The 21,860-nt window shown below is 43.0% G+C and overlaps 1 protein-coding gene across 2 annotated transcripts in view; it reads left to right on the forward strand.

The window, feature by feature from the left end:
• Positions 1-21,860, forward strand: part of HMGCLL1 (3-hydroxy-3-methylglutaryl-CoA lyase like 1) — a 199,066-nt gene that overhangs the window by 118,914 nt on the left and 58,292 nt on the right. For both annotated transcript variants that reach the window (XM_075340297.1, XM_075340298.1), the window contains exons 7-8: positions 6,021-6,084; positions 11,293-11,481. In XM_075340297.1, coding sequence (XP_075196412.1) covers positions 6,021-6,084; positions 11,293-11,481 — 253 coding nt within the window. The remainder of the gene's footprint in view (positions 1-6,020; positions 6,085-11,292; positions 11,482-21,860) is intronic.

Here is a 21,860-nt window from a genome sequence, read left to right on the forward strand (position 1 = left end):
TGAGACAGCTGTCACTCAGCGTGGGGGCGTGTCTCACTGCAACCAATCATAGACGCCGGTGGGTGGGGAAAGCAGGGAATACGAGATTGATTAATGAGCGGCTTTTTCAAAATAGTAAAAGTCGCCGGAGTTTTTTTTAACAGCTCTGCAGCGCCGCACCGGTGATCGGGGAACGGTGAGTATGAGAGAGGGGGGAGACTGACTGACATAGACAGAGAGAGCGAGAGGGACAGACAAGACAGAGAGACCGACCAACGGACTGAGGGAGATTGACTGACATACACAGAAAAAGAAAGAAAGAATGACCGACATCGCTAGAAAAAAAGCACAAAACGTACACAGAGCATATGGAGATGCATCTGTGTCACGTACGTGTGCTCACAGACCCATAGACTTCCATTGGGTCCATGTGTGCGTGTTCTGTGCAGAAAACGGAATGCTTCCGTGCAAAATGGAAACACATACGTATCACGGACACACGGACCATATGGAATAACGCACGTGTGACCTCAAACATTGGTGCACGTTTGTCCGTGTCTCCGGTATATACAGAAACGGACCAAACACGCATGTGTTTCACAGATGTGTGTTGGAGGCCTCAGACTTAGTATACAAAAAGAGTACAATGCTTAAAAAGGTTACAAAATATGCAATAATAAAAATATACATATAGTTAAAAAAAACCAGTACAAATTACAGAAGGTGAAAGTATCGATGCCCTTGCATTTAACACCTATGTGCCAGTACCTGTACCTGTGTACAGTACCTGTTATGTATTCTATGTCTGCTCTTCATCAGATAATCTGCTTCAATTACTTGTTCACAGCGGGGGACACAGGCAATGAGTCAGTGCTCAAAGCCAATGAGCTGTTTAGCTCAACCTTACTTCTGACATCTCCCCCTTGTAGAGATGTTATAGAGATGGCATAGGAGACCGATTCATATATTGTTCTCCCAGCCCATCTCACTGGCTTCTACTTGGTGAGATATCTTTTCAGCATTCCAATAATCACTTCTCATTTTGTGCTGGCTGGTAAAGTTATACTGCAATAAAGCTAGACTCCACCGCAATAACTTGCCATTGGTGCCAGCCACCCAATGTAACCAGCTAAAAGAGTTGTCTTTGGTCACTACAGTAAAATTACTCCTATATGGCTGCAACCTTTGCAGGGCCTACACAATTGGCATCAGATATGCATTGGAGACAATAATGAAATGGTCGCCTGTAGTCCACACTGAACTAGATCATCCGTTCCTGGATGGGGAGCATGACTAAAGAAGAGGTCCATGCACTCAGAGACTTATGGATTATTTCCAGACTTAGCATCTCATCCATTTCCTGTTTAATAACTGCCTTTACCTTTAAGAATACACAGTAGGCCAACTGACAAATGGGTGGATGGGCCCCAGTGTTCAAGTGGTGGATGGCTAACCTGGTCCTCCTTAGCTTCTCAGTGAAATCGACTCAGAATGGGTGTAACACCTTGTACAGCTGGGCCTTCTGGTTCACAGATAGTTGAGAGTTGAACTGGGCCTCCTCAATAAACCCGGACGTTGGGCAGCAGCCCCAAGATTTATAAGGGGATCAATCGCCCTCTCCTCGCAAACTGCACACTAACAGGACATAGGCATTCTTTTCATAATGGGCTTCATCATGTTTACATGACAGACTTTCCACACCCACACTTTTTGACCCCTCCATAAACTCACTCTTGGGCATTTCAATCAAACCACTGCTTCTGGATGGCCTGGGCCGGAACCATGTTTTCCTCCACCAACCCAGACAATGCATACATTTTCTCCTGGCAAAGCATGACATATTCCACAAGAGATTTTTCTGAAATGTCTAATTCTCCTTCCAAAAATTCCTTCATCAGGTTGAGCATTTCCGGTACATGTCAACCATACAGGAACTTAAATGGGGAGAATATGATGGAGGGCTTTTGTATCTCTTAGTAGGCAAATAACAGGTGTGGCAGATACTGCTCGCAGTCGTATCACTGAGTCCAACATCTTGAGCATCTGCATCAAGGCCCCATTAACCCTGCTGTTCTGTTCGCATTTATTATACATGTGTACTCTTTTGGGTCAATATGACCCGACCTATTAAAATCTTGATTTATAGCTACTATAAGTGGGTTTTTTTCATTTTTATTTCTTTTTTTTTTCAGAAAAAGGTTACACAAGCTGTTTGCAATTTTGTTCGCTTTATAGCATTCTGCACACAAATAACAAACATGCTTTAGATTTCTATTGCTATAACATGAAATCTAACTAAATCTAACTTTGTAATAACATATTTTATAAAACAACAAATGATAAATAATAAAAACTTCAGTTTTTCTTTCTAAAAAGGTTGAAGAGGTTCATGCATTTTTACATTGAACACAATAATAAAACACATGTCCTTTACATACCTTAAATATTTTGCACATCCAGCACATGTCAGATTTGTTTTATTGTCACAAGAAGATGTACAGACGCTACATGTCTTCCTGTTTTTGGCTGATAGCTGTGCTGCTTGAGGCTGTTGGTATCATAGCTGTACTGGTGGAGGCCGTGGAGTCTTTTTCTTGAGCATGCTGCTGGACACTATTCACAATGGCTGCTGCTCCTTCACTTTTGGGGTTTCCTTTTCTGGCTCCAATATACGACCTAAGTAGGGATTTTCCTAAATCTTCAAGAAAAAAAACTTTTTATGCAGCTTATTTCTGTTTCAATTGGGGTCAATTTGTCTCCATAAAACAAATGCATTGTATGCAGAAACATCAAGAATGTTGTAAAATATAATCATTGGCCACAGACTGGTTTTGCGTATGCATTTGTATGTTAATATTTCTTGATCTAGAGCAGTGTTTCCCAAACTCCAGTCCTCATGGCCCCCAACAGATCATGTTTTCAGGATTTCCTTAACATTGAACAGGTGATGGAATCATTGACAAGATATCACCTGTGCTATACTAAGGAAATCCTGAAAGCCCGACCTATTGGGGGCCGTGAGGACTGGAGTTTGGGAAACACTGATCTAGAGTATCAACTGCCCCTTTTGTGGCATTTTAATCTAATATCATATCCAGCTTTCTGTTTTCTTGATTACTTATTGCATTGTCATGGTGCATTGTACTCATTAGAATGACCTGTTTGTTTATTTTTTTTGGGAACGTAAGACACAACTGTTGCATCTCCATTAAAATAAAAAGTAGAACTATACACATCTCTTTTACTAAAGATACCTTGCGGCAGTTCTGGCTTGTTTTTCCCTATAGTATCCAGCATGGTAAGTTGTCTTTTTTGTATCATCTGGCCCAGTCAAATCGAGAACAACTCGCATACCCTGATTTTTTTTCAGCTCTTTCTTCAGTGTTTCTTCCTGTTTACACTTGGTGGATGAGTGCTTGCTTACTGATAAGAACAGTGAAACCTCCCCCTTTTGAATAATGAGATGAAGTACACAGGAAAACAAATACATTTTGCAGGCAGAAATAATTAGTGATTTGTTGAACAGTATAAATGTTATTGGGTCATATTGATCCGAACAGTACAAGTGTAACAATCAGCGTGTAGCAAAAAGTAAACAAAAAAACAACAACAACAATCCTAGTAAGAACCCCTCAAATGAGGAAAAGTCAATTAATCACAAGTTTCAGATCCACATAATAAATAATCGCCAGGGTCTCAAATTTCATTTCGGGTCATATGGACCCGAACTGAACAGCAGGGTTAAATTGCTCACATTGACCATTTGTGTGCATGGTAGGGACTAGCTACAAGATGTTTTGGACAGGAACTGGATGCCTTGATCGGTGAGCATCTCTTTGAGAATTCCTATACAATATACTTGGAAGTGTAAGCAGAACTGTGAAAACAACAGGCGCAAAAAGGGTCTTACCAGGTATAAAAGAGTGACGCAGATGTAGGAGAGACATTCACCTTATCAGGTTGTGCAAGTCACAACCCCTCAAAAAGCGTGAAAGTAACGTGGTTGGCAGCAGTCCCGTAGTGTTGAGCTGGTTTGCAGAGTAGAAGAAAGAACGGGTTTGAATACTGCGCCAACACCACAGATCCACCCAGAGTATGGAAGAATTCCTTTATATACATGGGTCTGCGCATTTCAGGGACATTTCCGTCCTCTTCTTTAGGACAAACACAAGGAATAAATACACAACCATTGTATTTATTCCTTGTGTTTGTCCTGATGAAGGGAACGGAAATGTCCCTGAAATGCGTAGACCCATGTAAATAAAGGAATTCTTCCATACTCTCGGTGGATTTGTGGTCTTGGCGCGGTAGTCAAACCCATTATTTCTTGTACTCTGCAAACCAGCTCAACACTACGGGACTGCTGCCAACCACGCTACTTTCATGCTTTTTGAGGGGTTGTGACTTGCACAACCTGATAAGGTGAGTGTCTCTCCCACATCTACCCGTTCTTTCTTCTACTCTGCAAACCTATACAATATACTTATGAGGGCATGAGACAGCACAAAAGTATTACAATGCTATAGTTTCTGGAGACCGAGTACCATAATTTACCACTGTGAAGATGAAGAACTTCCCAAAACTGTAGGGTACGGTTGAGGCCCAATAATGTCCAAGGCAATTCTCTGGAAGAGCTATAAACATTTACAGTGGCACAGGCTTTAAGTATCTATAATGGCTACAGTAAATATACGCCTGGCAGTTAAGTAGATTCATTTAGCCTCTGATGGCATAAAACATCCTTTGCATCCTTCTGCTCTCCATTTAACATGTTGATAGTTGCTTATCATGCTATGAAGAAACAACAGCCTGTAACTAATTCCATATCCACACTTATTTTAAAAGTCTACACTTATATTGTTGCCATGGAGATCATAGCAAGTATGGTGCGACATGTTGAAAATATCAGTGATAAATAAACTATACACAAAAGAACATGAAAACACAGAAACTGCAAAAAATATATATTCTATGAATAAAAATTATAAAAACATCATAAATATGTCCTGTCCTATATTGATGAGTTTTTCCTTTTTTTTTTTTTTTTTACCACATGGACAGCAAAAAGAAACAAAAATGTCATTGTCATTTTAACCATGTCATCTTTACTTATTCTGCTATTTTTGTATTTCCAGAATGTTGATTGACTAGAGAAGCTATGCTCCATCTGTTTAGCTATTAGATACTTTCTGGAATATATCCAGGCTTTTAATCTAAAATGTTTTAGTGTATACAGTACGCATTTCATCCATCTGGACTGTCCTTTGCTTTCTGCGTTGACATTGTAAATAGTAATTCTAGTATTCATTCTAAGGGTGTGTATGTGTGGTGAATGTATTTGCGTGTGTGCACACATGCAAAGCTTAATGGAGCTTTTATTTATACTCTATGCCAACAATGGATAGGTCAAGCAAAATTAATACGTTTGGAGTTTACAGTTTGCTGTGCAAATGTGATAAAATCTAAAAATTAAATAAATTTGGGATCATTGAAATTTGACTTATTGACAAAATAAAGTTAAGACAGTGAATAGCACTCAAGTTAAAATATCAGAAGTAATGCTGAAATTAGTTTTCTGCAAAACATGCTTAAAGGGAACCAAATAAATTTTGGATAATGCTATTAACTTGCAGATATAGAATTAATCTGCAGGTTATTTTCATTAGAAAGTGAAAATGCGGTACCCTGAAGAAAATGAACTTTAGTCATCCAGCGAGCCACCAGATTTCAGTCATACAGCCATGTCGGTGCTGTTACAATCACTGCTCACAGTCCTCCCGACACTATGACTCACAGCTGACTCTGCACTGTAGAGCCGTCCGTCAGTCAAAGTGCCAAGCCATGCCTACACAGTTTGTTTTCCCCCTGGGTACAACAATTTCAGTATGTCACCCGGGCACCTTTTGTAACTCTACTTACTTGCAAATTAACCCTACATCTGCAGATTAAAAGCGTTGGATTCATCTGTAGGGGATTATTAACAATAAGATAACTATTGTTACACTCATGCTCGTTGATACAATACATGATTGCTTTTACAGATATGTGTCTTGTGTTATCGGCTGCCCTTATGAAGGAAGTATTGACGCTCATAAAGTAGCAGAGGTAAGATGCTATTTAAAACTAATAACCCCTTCACCCTCGGGCGATTTTCCTTTGTTCATTTTTGTTTTTTCCGCAACTTCTTCCGAGAGCCATAACTTTTTGTTTTTCCATCAATATATCCATATGATGGCTTCTTTTTGCAGGACAAGTTGTACTTTTGAATGACACCATTCATTTACCAAAACATGTACAAGAAAATGGGAATAAAATACCCCAAATGTGGAGAAATTGTGAAAAATGTGAAATTCCACAATGGTCTGGGTTGTTTTTTTATTCACCATGTTCACTGTATGGTAAAACTAACATGTCAGTATGATGCCTCAGGTCGGTAAGAGTTTGTAGATACCAAATATGTATAGTTTTAATTTTATCTATGGCATGAAAAAAAATTCTGAATTTTGTCCAAAAAAAAATAGTGCTTTTGTAGCCATGTTCCCGTAGTGTTCTCATTTTTTGGGATCTGTGGCTCAGTGACAACTTATTTTTTGTGTCTCGAGCTGGCGTATTTAAGAATACCATTTTGTGTATTTTTTTGTGCTCTTTTGATCGCCTGTTATTGCATTTTAATGAAATGTTGGGGTGACCAAAAATATAATTTCGGTGTTTGGAATTTGTGTCTCACCACACCATTTACCGATCAGATTAATTGATTTTATATTTTGAGGCATTTCTGAATTTGACAATACCAAATATATGTATTTTTAACATTTTTTTAAATGTTTTATTTTAAAAGGGGGGGGGGTATTTGAACTTTTAGGATATTTTGTAAAACTTTTTTTTTTTATATTTGTTTATTAATTTTCCCAGTCCTCCTAGGATACTTTATCACTGCTGCACTATCCGATCACTTCTTCTGATAAGAGCGATGTTGCAGAATCACTCTGATCAGTAGAAATGCTGATCTCCAGTGAGTGCCAGTGCTCTGTCTGCTCTCGCAGGAAATGAGTCATGGTAGCATCAGGGGTCATCTACCATGACAACACATTGGCGCCCTGTGGTGGTGAATGGCACAATCCCCACCACAACCCTTAAAATCTCGCTATCAATGTTTGACAGTGCTAATGGGTTAACAGGCAGGGATAGATCTAAGATAGCTGTACATGTCTGCTGATCAGATCAGCAGACATGTTCGAGAAATACCATGGTCTTGCCACCGGAGCTTACGGTAACCAGGAAGACACTAAGAATGACATAATAGTACGTCATGGGGATAAGATTAGAACTGACTTTAAGCAAAAGTTAATTCAAAGATGCAACATGCGCACATAGCCTTACGCATTAACAGCACTTCCCTATCTTACGTGAATCTGATGATTGACAGACTGATTACCACTTCTATTTGCCAGTTGGTGGTCATTTAACTAAATCGAAATCAAAAAGTTTGGTTGTCACACTAGCAGAGTACATTTTAATTTATAGATCTTGGAATAATAAGTTCCACAATTAGAGGTGTTAAAAAAATGTTCCTGTCCTGAGACAATGTTATAAATGTGCCACTGCTTTGTACTGTGTTATGGCTGTGACCGTCCGTGATGACCTGCTCCAGTTCATAGTCTGATCAAAGCACATCTACTTGCCGGGGAAAAGCATAAATCACTTATGATAAGTGAGTATACAGACAACACATAATGGGCTTGTAGCTGCTGTGTTTCTGAGGTGACACATTTCCACATCTGTTTTATCATATTAGTGAGTGTTTCTGCAGAGAGTGATTCTTCATGTAACCAGACGTGTTACCTTATTATAAGCCAAGTAAGTGATGTATCAGCTCAGAGGCCACTGAAGCTCCCATGACACTAACTTGCTTTATGATGAGCTCAGATGGCTGTAGATGAGTCAAAAACTCACTCCTGTATTACCTGACAGGAAAAGTGTTACCTGAGGCGTAGACGTGTCACCTTCCAATATGAGAGTCCCTGTTGTTTTGTCTAAATACTCACTTATATCTGACTATTGCTTCCCCACCCTGGCCAGGAGATGTGGTTTGTGTAGAACATGAACTGGAGTAGCTCCACATACACAGAAACAGCAAATAGTATATAGCTGGGGCATGTTTACAAGACTACCTCAGCACAGGTACATTTTTTTTAAGACCACTAATTGTGTAAATAAAAAACAAAAATGTTTTTACCCTCTTGACAAGCTTAATCAGCCATCTTGTGGCTCTCACAACCGCATGTGGATCCACCCATGGTTGTAAACCAGGAAACCTAGATTCAAAACAGGATTTAACACGTGTCGGCAAGGGAGTGCATCATTTTTTGGTCCCATTGGTTTGCCCGTAATGTGATTTGCTGATGAGCCTTGTGACTAATTACGATCCCCTCCTTTTTCCCCATTAAAAATAAAGCAATAAAAAAAAAAAAAAAAAATTACATGCTGTGTTCATAAAAGTCAGATCAAGCAAAATATAAAATAAATTAATTTGATCAGTAACTAGTGTAAGAAGAAAACAAGTCAAACTGCTAGCATTACGTTTCTTTGCTAGCCACAAAATTGCAATAAGAGGCAATCAAAACATTGTATCTACCCATAAATGGTATCAGTAAAAATGTCAGTTTAGGGCGCAAAAAAAATAAGCCATCACACTGCCCCAGGAACTGAAAAATGAAAATGTTATGGGTCATGGTAAATGACAAAAGCAGAGTTTATTTTTTTCTTTCAAATTTTCAATTTTTTTTTACCACTTAAATAAAAAAAAAACAAAACAACAATTTATACATGTTTGGTATCTGCATACCTATACTGACTTGGACAATCATAACCTAGTCAGCTTAACCATATAGTATACATGGCAAATAGAAAACCCAAAAACCATTGTGGAATTGAAAGTTTTTTGCAAATTCAACACATTTAGAATTTGTTTTCTTGCTTTCCATTACAATTCTTCCCTCATATAACAAACCCTTCATACAACTAAGGGAATGTAAAAATTTAAAAAAAAAGGTATGGCTCTTGGATGAAGGCAAGGAAAAATGTAAGTTCAAAATGGAAAATTGCAAGGTTATTAAGGGGTGGATTGTGGAACGTACAATTAATCTAAGCTCTGTTGATTAAAATGTACTTTGTTCTTTGGACAACCACTTAAGGCCCCCTTCACATGTCCATTATAAAACTGCATGTTTTTCACAGTCCATGATGTGGTTATGTATGTGTGTGCATGTTCCGTGTGTGTATTCAGGGTGTGCTGTCAATGTGTTCTCCGTATGCTATCTGTGATAGCACACGGACAGCAGGAATGTCATACTCACTTGTCCCCGACGCTGCTGTCTCCGGCGATGCTGCTTCTGGGTCAGTCGTGCAGTGAATATGCAATGAACATAATGAGCAGGCCCAGAAGAAAGTGACAGCAGCACTGAAGACAGCAGGGCTGTTGGACAGGTGAGTATAGAAAATCATTTTATTTCAAAGATACGTGTTTTCTCTGGTACATGTCACACTTATATCATTTGGATCACATCAGTGTGTGGTCTGTGTGACACCCGTGTCGGAGAAAAACGGACATATCGCCGTGGGAATGGGGCCTTAAGTTTAGCTTTTTCACACATATTTCTAAAGACTTCTGTAAGTAAAAAAGTTGTTTGTGCATGTAATAAAAAAATAAGCATATAATGGAATCCTGAATTTACCCTCCATGACAGCATTTTGGGGAAAATTTTAATTTTCCCGGCAGATCTTTCCTCAATCAGATGTTTGTGGCTGTTTTGGGGTTTTTTTAGGATATGTTCGTATGAATTGGACTTTCAGGTTTAATTGTACCAAGTTCTGAAATTGATCCATTGATTTGAAACAACCCCATTCAGATTAAAAGAATCCAAATTTCAATCAAATAAATTTCCTGAAACTAAATCTGCAAAACGAGAGCCACATATCACAATCTGCAGAACGAGAGCCACATATCGGATTCTGCAGAACGAGAGCCACATATCAGAATCTGCAGAACGAGAGCCACATATCAGAATCTGCAGAACGAGAGCCACATACCAGAATCTGCAGAACGAGAGCCACATATCACAATCTGCAGAGCGAGAGCCACATATCACAATCTGCAGAGCGAGAGCCACATATCAGAATCTGCAGAACGAGAGTCACATATCGGAATCTGCAGAGCGAGAGCCACATATCGGATTCTGCAGAACGAGAGCCACATATCAGAATCTGCAGAACAAGAGCCACATACCAGAATCTGCAGAACGAGAGCCACATACCAGAATCTGCAGAACCAGAGCCACATATCGGATTCTGCAGAACCAGAGCCACATATCAGAATCTGCAGAACGAGAGCCACATATCGGATTCTGCAGAACGAGAGCCACATATCAGAATCTGCAGAACGAGAGCCACATACCAGAATCTGCAGAACGAGAGCCACATACTAGAATCTGCAGAACGAGAGCCACATATCGGATTCTGCAGAACCAGAGCCACATATCAGAATCTGCAGAACGAGAGCCACATATTAGAATCTGCAGAACGAGAGCCACATATCACAATCTGCAGTACCAGAGCCACATATCAGAATCTGCAGTACCAGAGCCACATATCAGAATCTGCAGTACCAGAGCCACATATCAGAATCTGCAGAACGAGAGCCACATATCGGATTCTGCAGAACGAGAGCCACAAATCAGAATCTGCAGAACGAGAGCCACATATCAGAATCTGCAGAACGAGAGCCACATATCAGAATCTGCAGAACGAGAGCCACATACCAGAATCTGCAGAACGAGAGCCACATATTAGAATCTGCAGAACGAGAGCCACATATCACAATCTGCAGAACGAGAGCCACATATCAGAATCTGCAGTACCAGAGCCACATATCAGAATCTGCAGAACGAGAGCCACATATCAGAATCTGCAGAACGAGAGCCACATACCAGAATCTGCAGAACGAGAGCCACATATCAGAATCTGCAGAACGAGAGCCACATACCAGAATCTGCAGAACGAGAGCCACATATTAGAATCTGCAGAACGAGAGCCACATATCAGAATCTGCAGAACGACAGCAACATATTGGCAACACTGCTTGACAGATTGCAATTTTTTTTATAAATTTTCTATAGATTTCTCTATTTGAAGTTATAAATAAATAACCACAAAAAAAAAAATGAAAACAGCAAAAAATCATGGTCTTTTTACATGCCAAAAATAACACTGCCAACATTTTTAGATATACAACATATATTGTTTTTTTTTTCCCAGGTGTCTAAAAGGCTGTACAGTATGGGTTGTTATGAGATCTCACTTGGGGACACTATTGGAGTCGGAACACCAGGCAGTATCAGAAAAATGCTGGAAGCTGTAATGAAAGAGATTCCTGTCCGTGCCCTAGCTGTTCACTGTCATGATACTTATGGGCAAGCATTAGCCAATATTCTTACAGCAATGCAGGTATAACCCCGCTATTGTTTCTATAATTATGTAAATTATAATATATATGAATTGATATCAATTTATGGAAAATTAACATTCTTATAATTGTGTTAATTTCAGAAGCTTTATCCTAAGTTTGAGGCTGTGTTCACACGTAAATGTTGAAATTTCTGCAGCGATTTGACAGCACATGTGCACTTCAAATCGTTGCAGAAACACTGCATAATGAATAGTTTTTTTGAAGAAAAAAAGTCAATTTCATGCGCTCGGGATGCTGCCCCCAACATAGACAGAGTGGGAGTTGCATCTGTGTCACCCACCCGTAGCGGTCGCCTCAGGGACGTCATTCCACCTTCTAGGCCGCCACAGGGGCTCCACTTGATTACCGTTAGCAACAGGTATGTCAGGTTATTTACATCTGAGTCGTGACACCACTCTCAGTTTGCGGTCAGGGTAATGGGTGACCGCCACTGCAGTTTTAGCGAGTGTCTGGCGCTGATGGAATCTGCCGTCGGATGGTGTGGCCTCCCGAGAGTGAGGCTGGTCCCAGGGGATCGGTGTATGTGTGTAGAACAACAGGTCACAGAATAACTCAGTCGCAGTCCAGAGAGTCTTTCAACTTGTTTACTCACTTTCAGGTGTTTTTGTGAGGTAACCCGGGCGATGCTGAGATAGACCAGGTGGAACCAGGTACACGTCAGGCTGGTCTAGGGGTAACCGCTAACTCTCCTTCCTAGCACTTCTTGTTTCGGAGAACCCCTGACTTAAAGTACCATGGGATTCATCCAGGGAAGTTGCAACTGCCTTTTCTCCCCTTTCTGGCCAGTTTTATGGCAGCGTGGACCAAGGAAGATGGCTCCAGGCTTGATCCTCCTTACAGGTCCCCTGGTTGCTGCTGATGCTCGGACTCTGTTTTGCTTGGTGTGGGACTTGTGGTCCACCCCACCGGCAGGTTTAGCAGACCACTAAATGGATGTCTGGCTCTAGGGACCTGTTCTCCGTGCGTGCCTAGCCACCAGGGGTCTCCGTACACGACCAGCTGACTTCCTCAGCGTCTTTCTGTCCAACTACTGGTGACCGTTCTCCCCCACTAACGGCTACTTCATGGGCAGGGTCTGACTAGTGTGTCCGCGCGCCTGCTCGCTCCTTCTCCCTGCGCTCTCCACTTCAGACTGGCTTGCACCTCTCCTACTCTTTTTTCTGACTGCCACTGCCACCTTAGCTTCCAGCCCCTCCACAGCACCCCTAGCTGAGATGTGGAGAAACGCCCCCTCTTGGGTCTGCCCAAGGGTCCCCTCTAGTGTGTGGGAGACCTGGTTGCTATGTTTTTGTGCATACACACCCTATTTCAGCCTTTGGATTTTACCTGGAACCACTGCCCCGGCATTGGTGCAGTACTCTGTGGTGCCTTACCAGGTCAGGGGCGCCACATATCCAGAACGCACAAATAATTAACATGCTGCTTTTATGAACGCACGAATTTGGGTCAAAATTTTAGCACCAAACCGCTGCGTTCACAAAAGCATTGTGCGCCCGTCTCCTGCACAATCTTCATAGATTGTGCAGGGGACGCAGGACGCATGAATTTACGCTGCAGTGCTAAACGCAGCGTAAATGCATGTACAGTACCTACAAGTAGTATTCAACCCCCTGCAGATTTAGCAGGTTTGAAAAGATGCAAATAACTTAGAGCCTGCAAACTTCAAGCAAGAGCAGGATTTATTAACAGATGCATAATCTTACAAACCAACAAGTTGTGTTGCTCAGTTAAATTTTAATAAATTTTCAACATAAAAGTGTGGGTCAATTATTATTCAAACCCTAGGTTTAATATTTTGTGGAATAACCCTTGTTTGCAATTACAGCTAATAATCATCTTTTATAAGACCTGATCAGGCCGGCACAGGTCTCTGGAGTTATTTTGGCCCACTCCTCCATGCAGATCTTCTCCAATTTATCTAGGTTCTTTGGGTGTCTCATGTGGACTTTAATCTTGAGCTCCTTCCACAAGTTTTCAATTGGGTTAAGGTCAGGAGACTGACTAGGCCACTGCAACACCTTGATTTTTTCCCTCTTGAACCAGGCATTGGTTTTCTTGGCTGTGTGCTATAGGGCCGTTGTCTTGTTGCAAGATGAAATGATGACCCATCTTAAGATCCTTGATGGAGGAGCGGAGGTTCTTGGCCAAAATCTCCAGGTAGGCCGTGCTATCCATCTTCCCATGGATGCGGACCAGATGGCCAGGCCCCTTTGGCTGAGAAACAGCCCCACAGCATGATGCTACCACCACCATGCTTGACTGTAGGGATGGTATTCTTTGGGTCGTATGCAGTGCCATCCAGTCTCCAAACGTCACGTGTGTGGTTGGCACCAAAGATCTCGATCTTGGTCTCATCAGACCAGAGAACCTTCAACCAGTCTGTCTCAGAGTCCTCCAAGTGATCATGAGCAAACTGTAGAGGAGCCTTGACATGACGCTTTGAAAGTAAAGGTACCTTACGGGCTCGTCTGGAACGGAGACCATTGCGGTGGAGTACGTTACTTATGGTATTGACTGAAACCAATGTCCCCACTGCCATGAGATCTTCCCGGAGCTCCTTCCTTGTTGTCCTTGGGTTAGCCTTGACTCTTCGGACAAGCCTGGCCTCGGCACGGGTGGAAACTTTCAAAGGCTGTCGAGGCCGTGGAAGGCTAACAGTAGTTCCATAAGCCTTCCACTTCCGGATGATGCTCCCAACAGTGGAGACAGGTAGGCCCAGCTCCTTGGAAAGGGTTTTGTACCCCTTGCCAGCCTTGTGACCCTCCACGATCTTGTCTCTGATGGCCTTGGAATGCTCCTTTGTCTTTCCCATGTTGACCAAGTATGAGTGCTGTTCACAAGTTTGGGGAGGGTCTTAATTAGTCAGAAAAGGTTGGAAAAAGAGATTAATCCAAACATGTGAAGCTCATTGTTCTTTGTGCCTGAAACACTTCTTAATACTTTAGGGGAACCTCTGAATAAACTTTTCACAATTTAAAAAAAAATAAAAAAAGAAATAACATTCTTTTTTGCTGCAGTGCATTTCACACTTCCAGGCTGATCTACAGTCCAAATGTCACAATGCCAAGTTAATTCCGAATGTGTAAACCTGCTAAATCTGCAGGGGGTTGAATACTACTTGTAGGCACTGTAATTACGCAACGTGCGCATGAGCCCTTATTTAGGAACTGATCCCATTTTTTCAAATATTACTTTCAGTGTAAAGGCCCTGTCACACACATAGATAAATCTGTGGCAGATCTGTGGTTGCAGTGAAATTGTGGACAATCAGTGCCAGGTTTGTGGCTGTGTACAAATGGAACAATATGTCCATGATTTCACTGCAACCACAGATCTGCCAAAGATTTATCTCTTTGTGTGACGGGGCCTTAAAACTGTAATCCAGCCATGGACCAGAGCAAGTCACAAAAAAGGTGAAAAGCCTGGTGACAGCCAATGAATTCTGCATCAGTCGTGATCCCTTGAGTTACATCAAACTTAAAAAGGTTCAATCCTTCAGTATGGAAATAAACAATGTTGCAATTTCAAAAGTAAAATACAGTCCGCCTAATGGCATCTGTGAGCGAATAAAAATCAAACAATCTGTAGAAATAAGGGTTCAGAGTTCAGTAGGATTTAAAACGTGAAGTAAAATTAATGAACAGAAACATAATGAACAGAAACATAAAATATTAAAACAAGAGTTAAAAATGAGAGTGATCATGCAAAGTAGCTTTTTTTTGCCCAGTTTCTGTTATCAATTTGATAATCATGGGAATATTTTAATGCTTGAGAAAGAAAACAGCTTCTGAGAACTGCGACATTGTTGATTCACACCAGAGGTGTAGCTAGGGGTTTAGCTCAGGGAGGGGAAAAATATTTGAATGGGCCTTTAACCAGGTAATCATATTACAACTATGTTAGCACCCCCTAACTGTGGATATAGATGAACCTCAGCAGATGATTGACTGTTCTGTTACTGTCAATAAATCTCTACACAAAAGCCAACAGTAATATTACCACCATACGATGACCATATAGTGGTAAACACCAGTCCTGCAAGAGATTACAGTACAGATGTAGATAGTGACTTATAGCTGACGGTCTAGCCCAGACAAATCAGATCACAAGTAGTGTTGAGCGATTAGTTAGCTATTCGTACTCGCTATGCTTTTAGCGAATACTGTCCGGTACTCACATATTCGATACTCGCACAAAAAGTATGGCTTTTGGGTTACTCGCTACTTAGCGAGTATTTCCTATTGACTTGCATTGTGCCCGATACTCATAACGAATATGCGAGTAGCGGACAGTACTCACTAAAAGCATAGTGAGTACGAATAGTTAACTAGTCGCTCAACACTAGTCACAAGTATTAATTAAAATAAAAACATCATATACTCACCTAACTCCAGATCCTGAAAAGTCCACCAAGAGACAGGTGCAAGGCGCAGCAGATCAACATGTCATTGTGTTGTCACATGTACATGACAAGGTGGCGTCATGGTGCCACCCCACCCCCACCTCCACCTTGTCTAGTGAGTCATCCTGCTGTTTGGTAGGCTGCAGGCTTAAAGCTACAGAATGGAGAGTGGTGGTGCAAGGAGACTATATCTCCCTGGTCTACCGTAGAACCTAACTGTATCAGTGTGCTGAGCACGTCGATACAGGTAAGAATGCCAGTGCCTCCTGATTGGCCCCTCAACAAGGAGTCCAGGGCTACACCCCCTTCTGTCCCCTGTCTAGCTATGCTACTGATTCACACTCTATCCATCTGCCGGACCGGCGTCTGCATTTTAATCAAAATGGATACATGGTTTTGTTTTTCTCATGGACAGAATAATTAGCATATTTGGGTAATCACTGTATTGATTGTAGTAGCTTTTTTTTGCTATGTAAAAAAATTGTGAAAAAAATAAATCAGCAAAGAAGCCAAGTGTGTACATGCACATACTATTCATATTGTCTTTAACTTCAGGTTCATTAATAACAATCTGAATGGGGTCTATATTATGTTCTTTGCTGTCATTCTTTATGTAGCCAATTAATATTATTGCATCCATTAGAAAGAGCAAAATAGAAAAGAAAAACTGCTGTATATTACAATATAATATTAATGACATCCAAAATTAAACCCCGGAGTGATATTACATTGAGCCAGGGGCGTAACGATCGCGGTCGCAGAGGTCGCCACTGCGACCGGGCCCGCAGGGTTATAGGGGCCCGGCAGCCGCTCTGCAGAGCCGGCTGCCGGGCCCCTATGTGTAGTGCCGCTGTGTAGTGGCCGACTGCGCGACCGTTAGGGGGCCGGCCTGTGAGTCAGGGGGCCCCTGACCTGGAGAGGCCACCAGGCGTTCCTGACCTGCTGCAGAGGAGATGTGCTCCTGCACGGCAGACGGAAACCATCCCTTCCAGGACCTGCGATGATGTCACGCCCATGTGACTGTGTGGGAGGAGACACAGGAGGCCGGGGAGAAAGCAGGAGAAGATACTTCGAACACATGAGTGGTAATGAGAAAAGAGGGGACATGAGGGGAGGGGCTGCAGGGTGAGTGGGATATGAGGGCTGCAGACTGTGACAGAAGCATGTGAAGGGTGCAGAGTGTTTGGGAGGGGTAAGTTGGGGTACGGGCAGGGTGAGATATGTGGGTCAGGGTGTGTGTGTGATATGGGGGTGCAGGCTGTATAGGGAGCAGGGTGTGTGACATATGGGGGCAGGGGCATAACTACCGCAGTCGCAGGGGTCAGAAGGAGCTGAGAGGTACTTGTTTTTTTTATTTTGCTGGCTGCATGACACATATAGGTCCAGGGAAGCTGCCTGCATGACACATGGAGACCCTGGGGGGGCTGGCTGCATGACACAGAGGCCCTGGGGGGGCTGGCTGCATGACACATAGAGGCCCTGGGGGGGCTGGCTGCATGACACATAGAGGCCCCGGGGGGGCTGGCTGCATGACACATAGAGGCCCTGGGGGGGCTGGCTGCATGACACATAGAGGCCCTGGGGGGGCTGGCTGCATGACACATAGAGGCCCTGGGGGGGGGGCTGGCTGCATGACACATAGAGGCCCTGGGGGGGGGCTGGCTGCATGACACATAGAGGCCCTGGGGGGGGGGGCTGGCTGCATGACACATAGAGGCCCTGGGGGGGCTGGCTGCATGACACATAGAGGCCCTGGGGGGGGGGGGGGGCTGGCTGCATGACACATAGAGGCCCTGGGGGGGGGGGCTGGCTGCATGACACATGGAGACCCTGGGGGGGCTGGCTGCATGACACATGGAGACCCTGGGGGGGCTGGCTGCATGACACATAGAGGCCCTGGGGGGGGGGGGGGGGCTGGCTGCATGACGCATACAGGCCCTGGGGGGGCTGGCTGCATGACGCATAGAGGCCCTGGGGGGGCTGGCTGCATGACGCATAGAGGCCCTGGGGGGGCTGGCTGCATGACACACATAGGCCCGGGGGAAGCTAGCTGCATTACACATGGAGGCCCTGGTGGGGCTGGCTGCATGACACCTGGTAGGGCTGGCTGCATGACACATGGAGGCCCTGGTGGGACTGGCTGCATATTACATGGAGGCCTGGGGGTGCTGGCTGCATGATACATGGAGGTCTATGGGACTGCATAATAAACATGAAGGACACCTTATACATAGACTATAGCAGCGCATTATACATGGAGGTCTATGGGGCTGCATTATAATACATATAGGACTATGGGGGCTACATTATAATATATGGAGGACTATGGAGGCTACCTTACACATTGTCTGTGGGGGTGCAGTATAAAGCATGGGGGACTGTGGTGCAGTATAAAATATGGAGAACTATGGGAAATGCATTATAATACATGGATGACTATGGGGGTGCATTCTAATATATAAAGGGTTATGTGGGACCCTTTATACTATATGGAAGGCTATGTGGGGGCCATTATAGTATTTGGAGAACTATATATGAGGGAGGAAAAAGATACAAGTATGGGATGGGAATGTTTTGTGCTGAGAGAAAAGGGCTCTTTACCATGTTCTGCTATACATCTCTCAGCACCCAGCTTTCCCATGCTCTGCTATACATCTCTCAGCACCCAGCTTTCCCATGCTCTGCTATACATCTCTCAGCACCCAGCTTTCCCATGCTCTGCTATACATCTCTCAGCACCCAGCTTTCCCATGCTCTGCTATACATCTCTCAGCACCCAGCTTTCCCATGCTCTGCTATACATCTCTCAGCACCCAGCTTTCCCATGCTCTGCTATACATCTCTCAGCACCCAGCTTTCCCATGCTCTGCTATACATCTCTCAGCACCCAGCTTTCCCATGCTCTGCTATACATCTCTCAGCACCCAGCTTTCCCATGCTCTGCTATACATCTCTCAGCACCCAGCTTTCCCATGCTCTGATATGGGAAAGCTGGGTGCTGAGGGAAAGATGTATGACAGAGCATGGGAAAGCAGGGTGCTGATAGAGGGATTTTAGATCATGGGAAACCTGGGTGCTGTGGGTAAAAGCCAAGTGTCAGCATCATTATCCCATACCCTAAGTGTTGTGTACATGGAGGGGGGCCCCGGTCCAAAGTTTGCACCAGGGCCCATCAAACTCTAGTTACGCCACTGCATTGAGCATTTGAAATGCAACATCATTTACAGTTACTACAGCAATCATTTTATTATGAGAAGTGTAGAAAGATTGCACCTGTATATGGTAAGTGCAGTTTGTGCTGTAGTTCTTGTTAATAGTGGCTAGAGGGCAATGTTGCACCTTGAGAAACATTGCTTATTATCCACATAAGGGCTTTATAAAAATCACGATTGCATTTATGTGCAAACATCTGAGAAAGTAATAATTTTATTCTTCATTCCTATGTTCCTTAACATTAAAGCCATTTTTTTCAGAATTGCATATTTGCATCCAGTACTGTGCAAGATCTCAGAGGTTCTATGTATTCATTCCTGCTAATCAGCCTTTATACCTATCGATCTTTAATTCCATTTCTAATTTTATGAAAATTTGAGGGACAATCTGTTCTCAGAATGTATATGATTTTCTCTGTCTCAAATGTAAAGGTTCATCTAAGGAATATAAAATTTTCTCAGGAGGTTGCAATGTGCCCGGCATGGTGCCTAGTTTACAACCATGATGTTACATGGCACAGTTGTGCTTTTGCAACCTCCTTTAATAACTTAATGGTATGGAAATCTTTGATGTATCTGTCATAAAATCTGAATATTATTTCCAGTGTATTATATTGTGGATTATGCTGCAGATTTGCCATTAATTTCATCCTGCTCATTTATTATTGGAACCCCTTCTATGACATTAGCAACCCCTTTAAACACTTTGCAAGTATTGCAGGCCTAGTTGTAGTGAATTGTTGCTTGATGATGACAGGTACTTACCATAAGGCTTAGGTTCAACTTGCACATAGCTTCCGATTCGAGAGCATCGGAAGAGATATGCTAATGACCCTCTGCTGCGAGCGTCAGCCAAGGGTCATATGACTGTGATCCAATTTTGTGATCAGATCACCGCTGTAGAGAGGAGGGAGGGAGCACATTTCCACATCTCCTCCATGTCTGTCTCTGTGTACATCGCACTGCAGTCGGATGACATGCAAGTGCAGTGCGATGTTTCACACACCCTCATAAACCGGCGTCACACGGTACGATATATCAGGCGATATGTCGGCGGGGTCACGTTATAAGTGACGCACATCCGGCATCGTTTGATATATCGTAGCGTGTGACAGCTAAGAGCGACGGTGAACGAGCAAAAATTCTCACCTTATCGTTGCTCGTTGACACGTCGCTCATTTTCAAAAAGTCGTTTCTTCTGCTCTGCGCTGGTTGTTCATCGTACCCGGGGCAGCACACATTGCTCCTTGTGACACCCCGGGAACGAGGAACATAGCTTACCTGCGTCCCACCGGCTATGCGGAAGGAAGGATGTGGGCGGGATGTTTGTCCCACTCATCTCTGCCCCTCTGCTTCTATTGGCAGGCCGCTGTGTGACGTCGCTGTGACGCCGAACGTCCCTCCCCCTTCAGGAAGTAGATGTTCGCCGCACACAGCGATGTCGTCTGAAAGGTAAGTGCACCTGACAGGGGTTTAACGACTTTGTGCGCCACAGGCAACTAATTGTCCGTGACGCACAAACGACAGGGGTGGGCAATCGCACGATAGATCGTACCGTGTGACGCTGGCTATAGACTTATAGGGGTGCGTGTGAGCCGAAATTCATTGCCAAATGCAGCATGCTGTGATTCATTCCACATGCCGCTATGACATGAGAAAGCACTCACAGATAGACACTGCCCTATAGTTTTGCACTAGAGAGGGCAATCCGATGTTTTATCGGATTGCAGTTGTCCTTACAAAATGCAAGTAGAACCGTACCCTATGAAAAATAATGGTAAATGACTAAGAATACATCAGAATATGGGAAAAAAGTACTAAAGAACTATGGAAACAGAGCTGAAGATAATACACATTTAGAGATTGCAGAATTGGCAACAGAAGAAATTCAGTATTTTATACATCTAATATTACATTATCCTAGTTCATTTCCTGAAAATTACACCAAAATATGGTCCAGCACACTTGTTAACATAGCTGTAATAAGTAGATACACATACACACTATGGTCATTAAAAGGTGGTGTCCAGTCTAAAATGATAATTGTGAAGTCTCTCTATGTGACTGCAGATTCATGAATCCTCACAGCACACGCAGTGTGCACTGAAAGGATTCGCTGGTTTCTGAGCCACTAATAGCAGTCACATGACCGCAATTGTGCAATATACATGTTCTCGGCCATAGGCCAACTAGTAGGCGTGGCCTCGCTGAATACAAGTGTATTGAGCAAGGCCGCGCCCACTAGATTGCCGCACCTATTTTTTGGACATGCCCACTCCACACACTTTTATTAAGTGAGGCCACACCCACTAGTCAGGTGCTGCCCGGGAGTATACATATTGCATAATTGCAGTTAAGGTAATCAATATTACCTCACGTGCCTATGAGTCACGAGGAGGATGACGTAATAAGTGTATACGTGGCTATTTTAGACATATGAGGAAAACAAAAGTCCTCATAACCAGTATAATATATGGAACCATCAGAGACCTCCTCAAGTGAGGGGCCCTGTGGTGAACACCTACTCCATGGAATACATGAAAAGACAGGAGAAACGGAGTATATATGGTGCAAAATTATAACAAAGTTTATTAGGAATGCATGATTAAAATGATACAGAAAATCAGGGCCATGGTATTTACTACGATTCATGGTCTCTATTTGGCACATGCACTTTAGTAGATATAAATATTCAGCCAGAATCTGTTCACAGCATCTGATTCAATTTGGTTTCACCACATTG

Source organism: Anomaloglossus baeobatrachus, chromosome 3, assembly GCF_048569485.1.
Source record: "Anomaloglossus baeobatrachus isolate aAnoBae1 chromosome 3, aAnoBae1.hap1, whole genome shotgun sequence".
NCBI classification, from domain to species: domain Eukaryota; kingdom Metazoa; phylum Chordata; class Amphibia; order Anura; family Aromobatidae; genus Anomaloglossus; species Anomaloglossus baeobatrachus.